This window comes from Chionomys nivalis, chromosome 19, assembly GCF_950005125.1.
Source record: "Chionomys nivalis chromosome 19, mChiNiv1.1, whole genome shotgun sequence".
In the NCBI taxonomy this organism is placed as follows: domain Eukaryota; kingdom Metazoa; phylum Chordata; class Mammalia; order Rodentia; family Cricetidae; genus Chionomys; species Chionomys nivalis.
This window is the reverse complement of record NC_080104.1, coordinates 13,130,486-13,143,176: the sequence shown is the minus strand read 5'-3', so window position 1 is coordinate 13,143,176 and position 12,691 is coordinate 13,130,486. Positions and strand designations below refer to the sequence as shown.

General features: G+C 39.0%; 1 protein-coding gene across 4 annotated transcripts in view; it reads left to right on the top strand.

The window, feature by feature from the left end:
* Supt3h (SPT3 homolog, SAGA and STAGA complex component) overlaps window positions 1–12,691 on the top strand; it is a 411,458-nt gene that overhangs the window by 286,840 nt on the left and 111,927 nt on the right. For all 4 annotated transcript variants that reach the window (XR_009058766.1, XR_009058767.1, XR_009058765.1 and 1 more), the window contains one exon: window positions 5,549–5,659. Coding sequence is in view for 1 of the 4 variants with exons in the window: in XM_057794694.1 (XP_057650677.1) it covers window positions 5,549–5,659 (111 nt within the window). In the remaining 3 variants the exon portion in view is untranslated. The remainder of the gene's footprint in view (window positions 1–5,548; window positions 5,660–12,691) is intronic.

Below are 12,691 nucleotides of genomic sequence, written 5' to 3'. Positions count from 1 at the left end.
GCTGCACACTTCTCTGCATACTTTCCAGAGTATGTGAAAATGAGTTCTGATTAGCCTCATAGTTGTACATATGTGAAATAATTCTTCATACATTTGGGAACTCCAGGAATTTAAACACTTTCTTCATCTTATTAAAACTATTACATTTGGGGTATTTCACTGTCCAGGTTTTCTACTCTATGTCTGATTTCTCCTAAATTGGAAATTATTTGTACCTGAATTAATAATTTTTCATTTTAAGATAATTATTTTTTTTCATACATCCATACACAACTTTCTATAGTCAGCCACTTGTTTATCTTGTCATTTTCTCACTGAAAACTTCAGTTATGGTTGCATAATTGTATAATTCCTTACACAGAAAAATAAGACATTCTCTCAGGGATATGGAACTGTCAGATAAGAGGAATAGATTACAAGACACAGTTTATACAGCAAATTGGCTATGCTTAAAGATTCTTGAATAATTTAAAATGTGAAAGTTACATGGTCACCAAAAGACAATAGCAATAATAATTAATGATAGTAGAGCAGCATAAACTGTTTGATCTACCTTTAACATTCCGTAATGTGTATGTATTTCCTGTATTGTCTCATGTGATAAGAACATATAGTGTCATTTCAGTAAAAACGGTGATAAAATACAAATAAAATAATTAAGCATCTAATATACATTCTAAGCTTTGTGTACTAGAAATAAAAAAAATGGATGTTTAGCCATCTCTGGCTTACTCCTTGTCTTCCTCCTATTTATTAAATGGGGTAAAATTGGAAATGTTAAGAACAGATGATGTTTAAAATATTTGAACTTTTGTAGCTGGGCATGGTGGTGCACACCTTTAATCCTAGTACTTGGGAGGCAGAGGCAAGTGGATCTCTGTGAGTTTCAGGCCAGCCTAGTCTTCAGAGTTACAGGATAGGTAGGACTATTACACAGAGAAACTCTGTCTCAAAATAAATATGTAAATAAATTTAAAAAAATAGTTGAATTTTTAAATTCAGTGATTCCTTTTTATCTTTACCTTGATTAACTTCCAGGTTCAATATCTGGAATTAAAGTTTAACTTTTCATATTTATATAGGACTACCAATCTAACAGCTTCCTTAACCCCTGAGATGAGAAAAGTTGCTTTGCTTTGGGTCAAAATATATCCACCTTGGCCTCAGATCTCAGGAGGGTGAAGCCCTGAGAGGGTCTCCTGCGCAGTGGCGGGGAAAGCACCCCTGTCCACATGATACAGATTACATGTTAGTGAGTTGGCCCATGAACCATGGCCCTTTCTTTGGAAAGTCTTCAAACTTTGCCTGAGATCTAATCTACCTTTGGGAGAGAATAAGAAAAAGTTGTCTGAGATTCAAGGTCCTGAAACCATGAACTATTCTAAGTAAGAGAATGAATGAGAAACACTCCTTACCTTGTCCGGATTTTTACAACCTAGAAGAATCAGAACCGGTATAAACATGGCTAGAATTCAGGGCCAACAGAAGTTTTTATCTATTAATAATTTCTATCTACCACTCTTGAGAGTTCAAACTGCTAAGAGATTTTGTGCAATAACTAACAAAGACCAACAGAGGAAAGAGTCAGTTCAGGAATGTGGAAGACTTCATCTGATGCTTGAGCATCCAGTGTTTGGCATCAGTCTCTGGATGAAGAAACATGACATGAAAAGTCGGAGTATGTGTGCAGCTGAGAGGAAGAGGAACTGACATGTGGACTTTACCAAGTCACCGAAGGAAAGGCAGCCATAGTGTTGAGCACAGACACTTCTGCTGATGTAGGCAACAGGACACTATATTCTGTCAAAGTATGTTGATTTTACTTTTGAAAATTTAAATAGTACCTAAAATGTGGGGCTAATAAGAATGGAAAAATGAATTGGTAAATCTAACACTCCTTGTGTATTTGAGGTATATATACAATTCTTGGAAACAAAGAACAAATACCTTTAGTGTTAATTTTTCCTAAACAACTTTGAAGATTATAAAATACCAGAATCACTACTAAATTAGTATTTCTAAATGTGGAATATTTCTTTAATTTGAAAAGATTCTAAACACCTTGATAAGAGACTGGATATTGACATAAGGTATTTGTTGAGATGAAAAATAGCACTAGTAAAATAAACTTTTAAATTACAAATCTCTCTTCTGGTGAACTTGGTAAACAAACCAAGAAAATGTAGAAGTGCCCGTGGTAACTTCATTCATGTTAATGCTAGCAGTTACTAATAGTGGCAGATGAGTATGAACTTGGCAAAATGGAAAAATTGAATGGCATTTTCAAAAAATGTATGTATTTAACTTTTATAAAGGTGAAGTTAGCTTCATTTTTTAAAATGATGTGTCTCCCAGTGTGTCTTGTCTCCATATTTACAATCAGAAGGGGTGGAGATGGCTCAGTATGTAAGAGCACTGACTGGTCTTGCAGAGTACATAGCAGATATCAGCCCTCTGCTACTCCAATTCCAGGGGATCTGATGCTTCTAGCTTCTGCTGGCATTGCATGCTTGGGACGCACAGATATATAAGAAAGCGAAACACCTATACAAGTAAAATGAAAATTAGTAAATCTTTTTTTAAAAATTAACAAGTAGAGGTCATTTCTAGTTTATTATTCTACCATAGTCCATTCAGGTTACTTGAGTAAAATGCTATAAATTATGTGATTTACCAACAAGAAGTTTGTTTCTCACATTCCAAAGACTAGGGAGTCCAAAGTTAAGATGCTGGCAAATTCATTGGTTAGTGAATGTCTGCATATAATTTCATGCATAAAGTCATCTAGCCTCACATGGGAGTAAGAGGGAGGGTCTACCCTCATAATTGTGTCACCTCCTAAAGCCCTTAGACATCAAGACCTCAAAGTAGGAATCTGGAGAGGACAGGTGGTTCAGACCAGACAGTCTGCTGTTTCAGTTCCCCAGATCCCGTCGGATCGCCATTATAAAGCTCAGAGATTCGGTGCAAAACCTTCTACAGACATAACCAAATCTATTGACAAACTTAGCAAAAGTCTTATCTTTGCCTTGAGTTAAGAAATGAAAACTAATTAAATACTATTTGCAAGGAGAAAATGGGGAATTTAGGAGAGTTCCATAGAAGAATTGTACATAGGAAGGGCTTAGGACTTCATATTGTGCGCAGGATACTGACCTTGGTCTTCTTCTTCACTTCCTCCTGGGTTCCTTCCAGAAGAGTTTCTCTTTAGGTTCTAAATTGAGCTTACTACTCGCATACATTTCCACTAGTGAAGAGGATGCTGCCACCTCCTTGACAGGCATCAACTATAAAGGCAGGTGTGCAAGTCGCAGAGTAAGATGGACACACTAAAGAGACTTTGCCCACATCTGGGGGCCTGATGGTTGTATTTTATTCATATGTGTTCCTTCCAAGGGTGAAATGAAATGGACTGAGAATTGAGAAAGCACTCAGAGAAACAATGTATACCTTTTCATCATTGCCAAAGTGAAGGTTAAGATAACTTAATCCATGTTGATGTGGGCACAGAAGAGGTAGAGAAAGATCCTCCATGAGTTCTGATTTGGCTTATTTCAACACTTGTTATAACAAAATAATCAAGAGCTGGTTTGTTTTATGCTTTAAGTCTTCCTTTAGGTTTAGCTTGGAAAACTAGCAGATACTCTCGTTTGGTAGGGATTTCCATTGTTTTACTCGTTTGTACGTAGACTGAAAGTGTATTTTCAAAGTTCAGGAAAGAATATCATGAAAAGTAAGTCTTCCTCTGACTCCTGTCTTCTAGCCAGCCACTTAGCCTGCTTGAGAGCCCTGTTACTTTATTCACTGAACCCTCATAGAGACAGTCCATGTTTAAATGGATAAGCAACATCTGTTTGTGGCTGTTCTGGAACTCGCTTTGTAGGCCCAGCTGACCTGGAACTTAGAGATCCTCCTGCCTCTGCCTCCCGAGTGCTGGGATTAAAGGTGTGAGATGTGTACCACTGCCACCTGGCTTCGTCTTTCTTTTCAATAACCAGTAACACAGTGCTGAGTGACTGAGTGCCTTGTCTTTTTTAGATGGTGTATCTTAGGAATCACACTGTAAGAATCATCCCAGAAGGGCCCATAATGGGTGTCATCTTTTCTATTTCGTTGAATGACTATATCATAATTTATTTGCCCAGTCCTACTGGTAAGCATTTAGTTGTCAATCCAAATAGTACTGTATTAACTATTCATGTGTATATTTAAGAAATGTATCATTAGGAATATTCTTAAAGGAAAAATTGCTGAGTCAGAGAGTCTGCACCCATTCATTTCTGTGAAATCATCTAAAACTGTTATCCAAGAGGTTCTCCATGCAGAATTATATTCCCTATGGGTAACCATGATGTCAGGCTTGTGACAATTATCAGGACAACTGCAGTAACTGTAGGCTCGGGAAAACAAATGACGCTAATTGGGTGACTGAGTGGGTTCTAGAACACAATTACAATAGCATATAGGCAGAATAGTTCTTTATCAGTACAGTTGATGAACTCACATCTGGTGCCTACTGTGCTTTTAGTTGGCTTACTGTGTCGAGTAAGTGCTGATCCCATTTTTGATCCTTAAATAATAATCTGATCCCAGCAATAGCATTATAGCATGTCACTATAACTCTAAGTGCTTTGTATATTTCAAATCACTTATTTTCACAGCCAGCCTGTAAAGTACTTAGAATTATTATCCTAATTTACAGGTGAAAAAATAATATCCAAGGGCCAGAGATACTGACAGGACTGGTAACAGATGGACTCCAGTCTGGACCCAAGGTCTCTGGGCCCAAGGCTGAACTTTCAGACCTGACTAGGACAGTTCACTGCCTCCTTTTAATGAACTGAGAATTCAAAGAGAATTTTAATTGTTTGAAGTTGTATCACACACATACATATATACACATATATACATGTGTAGATACACATATGTATATACATACATATATATAATTTCTTGAGTTTGTACTCATGTTCTCCTTGCATATAATCTTTTTGTGATTTCAAATATGGCTTTCATATATGAGATAAAATAAGAAGGTTTTATTTTACTTTATCACAAGGACACCTAAATATTAGGAATCAAATTAAACAGTCTTCTAAGACAGTCCCCAATATGACAAACATATGGCCATTTTACATTTCTTCATTTTAATTCATGGCTCAAGTCATTTCAAAAATAAGCCCAAGAATCTCCCAAGAAACATTATAAACTTTTTTTGAAAAGAGCTTCCTGTGGGTCTTTCGACAAGCCCCTGTGACAGTTTTCGCCGGCACACAAGTGGCTGTACGCTCCTACCTGACATGCAGGCTTGGGTGAAATATTGAAGGCATAAAAACTGCATTTGGTAGGTCTGCTCGGATGGGGTCATGGAAAAGTCATCTTTGATTTGTTAATGGAACTTTCTTTTTAGATGTAGTATATGGCAGCAGTGATGTGCGCCCTAAGGGGAAAATGGCCCATTCTATAAAGGTTTATTTTCATATTTTATACACTGTAGTCTGTTGTGTGTTTTTGATTTAGTAACAATTTATGTGTTTTTCTGTCCCAGAGCACTGCGGCCTGTGGTGTTGAGGCTCACAGCGATGCCATCCAGCCCTGCCACATCAGAGAAGCCATTCGACGCTACGGCCACAAGATTGGCCCTCTTTCCCCATTCACAGTACGTAATAACAGAGTTATAAAAAGTTATATTTATAATCTGAAAGAATCTTGATTTTCAAGTGGTCAAATGAAGAAGCGATGGAATTGTTGAAAGCAATTTGTGGCAGCTGTAATTTTGTTGTATAAAAGTAGCATAATTCTCTTGGGAAATAAAAGTTAGTCATTTTTGTCTCTTTTTGGAGGGGCAACTTTTTTCTACAAAATATTATTTTCTTTCAATTACATATTAAGCTTTTTGTTGGAGCTTATAGTTTCTATTTTTTCAAAGCTTCAGTTTACAAAACTTTTCGTCAAATTATATGTATCCAAATGTTGCTAGAAGCGTTTTGTATTTAGAGTTGGTTAGACTGGCACAGCCACTTCTATCAGATGTCCTTCTCCTAAACATACTTTGAGTTGGAAGAAGAAGAAATGATTTCTGTTCTGGCTTTGAACAGGGCTCAACTGCAGACAGGCTTTCACATCTTTAAATGATTTGAAAGCTTATAATCAGGGCTTGTTTTTAATGGAGAATTGAAGACTTGATATTTCAGCAGCCTTAGGAGTGAGTGTGTGTTTGTGTGTGAGTTCTAATTGAATGCTCATCTTATAGCCCTTGCCTATATTTTTATTTATCTTAATGGAAATTTCTCCAACTCCTTCTACTTCCAACAAATAGAGTTTGACTTTCAGAAAGGAGACTCAATTTGCATAACCAACGAACAGTAAAACTTACTTTTTGTACATTAATTTTGTGGATACTTCATATTGACCTGCAGTGCAGAATATGCAAGACAATATCTGATTAATAAGCAAATGAATAAATAAGACGGACACAGCATACATTTCTACCTAAGTACAACTTACTAGCTTTTAGTCTGGGGGTAATTTCTTCTAAATTATATCATGTCCTTTTTTTTTCTTCTGTCTAAAGATTTTAATTCTATATTATAATTAGTAACTGAAAATTACATGAATTCTCAATGTGGCAGCAAAATACATTTAGAAAAGTCTCCTGAAGTCCTTTGTAACATTGACCATCATTTTGGTATTTAAAATCTTTCTTTTAGTTGTTTATGTTTGGTGTTGAGGATTAGATCCAGGGCTTCACACACATGCTAAGCATACATTCAACCATTGAGCCAGAACATGATTTGAATCCTGCTGATTAGAGTCACACCACCAACCTCTGAATATTTTTCAGGTCACATAATGAAAAAGAAAAAAAATTAAATTGAGTATCTTTTTAAAACAGGATTAGTTTAAGCAATACAGCAAAAGAAAAACAGAACTCCAAAATGTGAGATTTTGAACGTAACAATTTTAAAATCAACTCAGATTTCAATAAGGGATTGAAAATATAAACGTATCAACTCCTAGATAAAAGCTAGATAATGCCTGAAAAGAAAAGATGATAGCCACATACCAAAGATCCAGAGGCACTTGACAGGCAACAAGAGGAAGCACGATTTGTGAGAAGCATCCTAAAATAGTACCTGCAAGTCATGAACAAAACTTGAAAAAGGAAAACATACCTAATGCAAAGGGGAGTGCATGACTCTTCCAGGCCATCAAAGGCAGTAGTACTGCTTCCTTTATTCATGGACCTCTCTGGTGTCAATAATGAGGCAATTGCTGGAGGATCCTCTCCGTTGATGACGAAATCGTGTGTGAGTTGATGGCCTTAGGAAAGTGGATGTGGGTAGGACTACTGAGAGCTCACGGAGCCCTGGCAGAGAGAACGGCTCTACTTCTTGCTGTCTGACCTTACACAGGCCACTGCATGTCCTCTAAAGCTCAGGGATCTTGATGCCAGTGACATTGATGCTGCTGCTCTGAGGGTAAAGTCTGCCAGGGAGTCTCGGAGCCACTGGAGTCCCTTCAGCCGCTCTGCTCCTTTATTTCTGTTCCTTTCACATTCTCTCTCAGAATAATTTGAAATGGAACACAGTGTTAACCATAGTAAATTTCTGATTTCAATTGTCTTTGACCTAAAGAACCTAGAAATTCACATACTTGGACCTAGTAAATTATAAAAGTGAGATTTTATCTTCTCTCACCCGATTTAGAATGAAAAGCAATGATATTAAAAATAGCATATTTATTCGGAGAACATTTAGTTTTGAACCAGTTTTATATGATGAATGTGCCATGTTAATTATTTTCTGGGAATCAGTAGGATATACATATCCAAAGAATATAATATATGTATGTTTGTCCTTTTCTTCAGTCAATAATGATTTAGAACTCCCAGAAAATTTATTGAGAAAAAATTGACTTTCCATAAAAAAACTTAAGTTTCTACCCAACTTCTCCTTGTTATTTACATTTGTAAAATATTTGAATATTTAGAGGTAATTGAACATTCAGACAAATCTAATGTCTTCAGGTATTGATATTATTCATTTGTGTAAAATTGTAAGTCAAAATAGTCAAAGTGGGACTAGGAGGCTGGCTCAATTAATAATGAACACATCATGCAAGCAAAAGGACCTGAATCAACTCTCTAGCACCCACATGAAAATCTGGGTGTATCGGCAGACACCTATAATCCCAGTTCTGAAGAGCTACAGACAGGAGGGGGAGCTTGTATACTTATGAACACAGACACACGTAAATAGCCCAGTGTCACATACCATGTAACTTTTTTTAAAAACTGCAGTAGGAGGAGTTGCTACAGGGGATTTTCCATCCCTACCTATTAACCTAGGAGGTATGGACATCTCTCAGTAACTAGTGATATTAGACTATACCATCCTAAGATCCACATATACATATATACATATATATACATATATATATATAGTCAGAGGTATGTGTGAATGTGCATGTGAATGAGTGCATGTGTGTGCACATGCACACACATGTGCATGCCTACATGCATCATGGTAACAGGGTAGAATATGCTTGCAGCCATCAAAGGATGAACTCCATCATGTACTTGCAAGGTGTCTCAGGGAATACTGAAAGCCTTTCTTTGGTCCACACTCTCGAACTCTAACAAGCTGTAAGAAGCCTTGATTCCACCTCAGCAGTTAAGACAGCTAAAAGGGCTTTCTTCTAGGGACGCACTTGGTTATTTAGGCTAATAACCATGCTTACGTGCAGAATTTTATTCACTCATACTCTAGCTCCATAGACAGTTACCTGATCCTATGCAAGCTCAGGGAGTTAATGCATTTTTCTACTTGACTATCAGGAAAAGCTAAAACAGATGTAGGCATTACACATGGGATTGTGTCGTCACACTCAGTGGACAATCTCTGGTTTTCAGAATTGCAGGACTGGTTTCATATGAACCATTTTCAGTCTATCCCACTGTGAGCACAGCTTGAGCTTGAAGCTAGGTGACCAGGGGCTATGTGGGTGCTGCAGGGGTGGGGCCATGTTTAAGAGTGTCTACTGCAGCAGGCAAAAATACCTTTGTAGGAGTTCACAGTGAACCTTACAGAGCTGGGTAACTGCATCTCCTATATTCAGAGCTTTCTACCTTGGGGTATTCTGTTCAGCAGTTGGAAGTGTGTATGGTAGGATGGCCACAGTGCTGTGCTCAACATATATTTAAGGTCATATGCAAACTAAAAAAAAAAAAAAATCCTTGTTTTCCTGGCTCGTGTTGTAATTATGATTTGATTTAAACCAAATCCCCTAGGCTGCATATGTATGAACTGAACGTTCCACCCCCTTCATGACCTCAAGCTGTGAGAAGAGAAAACTTAGAGCCCATATGTCAGTCAGATGTGAAGTCTCTGCCTGGCACCTGGACAGGCTTTCCTACTGGTTGGAGTCACTTGCTGCTCTGGGCATGGACCCAGTCTGTGGAGTAGGCTCCAGGTCTGGAAAGATTTCGACTGATTAGTTGACAGAGGTCATGAGGGAGCTCCATGTCAGGCTCTGAATTTGCCCAGGTGCATTCAAGGTGATAGTTGGACCCCGTGCCCCTGGGGAAGTACTAGGGAGGGAGGTTTTGAGTTCCTTCTCTGGCTCCCAAAGTTCACAGCCTCGCCTACAGGTTGCCGTCAGTTCCAATTTAAACACTCACACAGACCTCAGGGTTTCCAGTGGAGACGTTAGAAACTCCGTTTCTGGCTTTGACTCATATTCTGCCTTCCTGGTCCAACCCCAACACCTGTGATGGCATTCAAGACTAATTAGGTAAGCACTTAATAAGTAAATACATATAACTGACAAACTTCCTCATCCAAGCAGGCTGTCAGTGGAGAGGAGGGGAGGAAACGGGAAAAACAGAGAAAGCAAACCAGCACACAGTCTGTATTGAGCTTCTCTCAGAAGCTGTTGTCTAGTAAAGGAGTGTGATGGGCTCACCTTGCACTGAACACCCTTCACTTCAGTGCTAATGGTTAGGCAGATGATGTCTGTCATCCGCACAGTGCATTCACAAGTGGCAAAATAAAAAAATGAGGCAAAGCCATTCTGTACACTGCTATGAGTTTACTTTGTCACTTACTGGAACAATTCAACACTGTACCTTCCTGACAGAACACAGCTCATTTCATGTATCTTTAAAGCGTAGCACTTGCTATCTGAGTATAAAGGCTAGGGCTGTCCCCTTGCAATATTAGAGCAGGTACTTCTACTGAACAACACAGTGGAAGGATCAGTGTTAGCATCCTCCATATCCTGAGCTTCCTTATAGCTCAGTATCTCCAATTGATTCAGTAAATATTTGCTACAAATTTGGTTAAAAACATGTATATTTAAAAGGGGTACCCAGGTGTCCCTGTTTGCTGCTGAGTGAAAGGTGGACAACCTTTCTTAGAATCAGGAGAAAAAAAAAAAAGAGTGCTCAGTCTGCCAAGCCCAGGAGCTTTTGGAGGGTCATTTACATATGAAACAAATTTGCCAGAAAAAGACAAATGAGTGGCAGTTTTGAAAAGGCAGGAAGAACAGAAATCCGGTGGAAAAGAATGAGCTGCAGGAGAGTAGCGTGGCTGCTAGGGCAGATGTGAGAATCGGCTTTGACAGGAGTCTGGAGAAGGTGCTAAAGGTTTGTGTGTTTCCTTGTTTGAGATAGAGTCCAAAGTTGACCATAAACTTCTTATACAGCCAAGGGTGAATTTGAACTCCTGATCCTCCTGCCGCCTCCTCTCAAGTGCTGTGACTACAGGTGTGCTAAGAACCATGTCCAGTTGCGTGGTGCTGGGGATGAAATCCGCGACTTCCACGTTTGGCGAGCGCTCTGTCGGAGAACTGCATCTACAGCTCCAGGAAGATTCTAGTCCAAACCCGATAACCTGGGCTTGCTAGATCTTATCTGTATTTTAGTGTTTTGTTTGTTTGTTTGTTTGTTTTGGGACGAGGAGTAGATTTGAAGCTCTCTACATTAGAGAATATAACTCTGATGGTAATAAGGAGAGAAACTTGCCTGAAATAATGTGGTAAACACCAAAGAAGTGGCCACTGCATCATGTTGCAGTGGGAAGCCATAAGAGTCTCTCCTTGGGTAGAGGTAATTCAGGGGAAGAAGACACATGCATTCAGGAACTGCATGGCACACAGAGTAACCACAACAGCACTCTCAATGAGAGAACGAGGTGCTGCAAGTGTGTAATGTGCACCACCACACAAATAAAAATCTTCTCCAGATTAACGTTAATGTTCAGCAGCTTGCTGAGATCTTGAATTTAATACTCACTCAATACAGAAACTGATTTTGGAGGATTCCCTGGGTGCCTGCTAAGGAGCTTGAGCGGCACTTAATGCATAAATGACCTGAGCATCATAATGGAAAAGACAGTCCTGCTTTCTGTTTTATTTTATGGATACATTCATTTCTGACCTAAAATTCCTACATGTTATGCTAGTTAAATTAACAAATTGACTTTCTAGTCCCCTGGTGACTCTGGTCATGTGTTGTGATGGTTGTGATCTAACCAGGTTTTGAATTAGTATAGAAGGTATGTGTACAGCGGCTTCCTGCTACTGTTCCTTCCATAGCATCCCCTCCCAGCTGTCCTTAGTTACCTGTGTGAGTCTATTGTCCCAACCCCCAGCCCCCAAAAGAAACTCTAAAGGAAGCAATGGCAGCACTGACTGGGGGTCTAGGTTTTCTAGAACTGTGGAGGACACACTAGTCAGTCTTGCTAGCTTGTGCTTCTGGGTGGAGAGTGCTACAGAGCTCGCCTTAGCTACAGGTCCCCACAGCGAGCACTGCTAGTCCTAAGAGGCTTCGTCTCGGTCTTAGATTTTTTTTTCTTGCCCTTTCTGCTAAAAGTCCCTCCTTGAGATTTATGAAAGAAAACATTTCTTTCTGTGAAAGGGTTTTGTACACCCGCATCTGGAAGTGTTTATTTCAGTGGCATGTAAGCTATCTGTGGATTTAGTTAGCACCAGACCCCCTTTTGTGTACTTCTGCCTTAGAATTTTTATAAATGATCTTATTGAATTTGTGCCAGTGTGCACATGGCTTGGCTGATTGCTGCATATATCCTTTACCTGCCAGTCACCTTTGATTTATGTTCCTTCTGCTAAGCTTTTGCCTTCCAAAAATGGTGCCACTGAACTGTCCTCTAAATCATCTTATTGGTTAAATTACTCCAAGATGAGTTGGTATGTTTTCGGTTGCCTACAGACAGAAGAATTTATATTTTTCTGCCCATACCCACTTCTAGCAAAGCCACTTACAGAGGAGGTTGGACAGGCTATGTCATCGATCTCCTTATTCCAAATGAATACCATCTGAAACACTGTGCCAAGTTAAGAGCAAAGCGATGGAGAGAAGGGCTCTTTGGCGTCCACTGCTGTTGGGAGCCCTTCTTTTGCAACAGGGCTGTGTCTTGAGCTGAATCTGATGGGGAGACATCTTTTCATTTCTCAGACAGAGGAAAACAAGACCCTTCAAATTAAAATAAAATAAAGCAAATTTTGTCAGAAAGATTGAGCTTTGAGAGTGTCAGCTATCTTGAGAGTTCCCTGGGACAGAGCAAGTAGCTTGAGGTGGCTGAAGGTTGGTGGTGATTTTGGAGTATTTCCCATTTGTAAAGAGCCAGTTATTAAGTATCACAAAATGATGCTGTGCTTTAAGCCCATT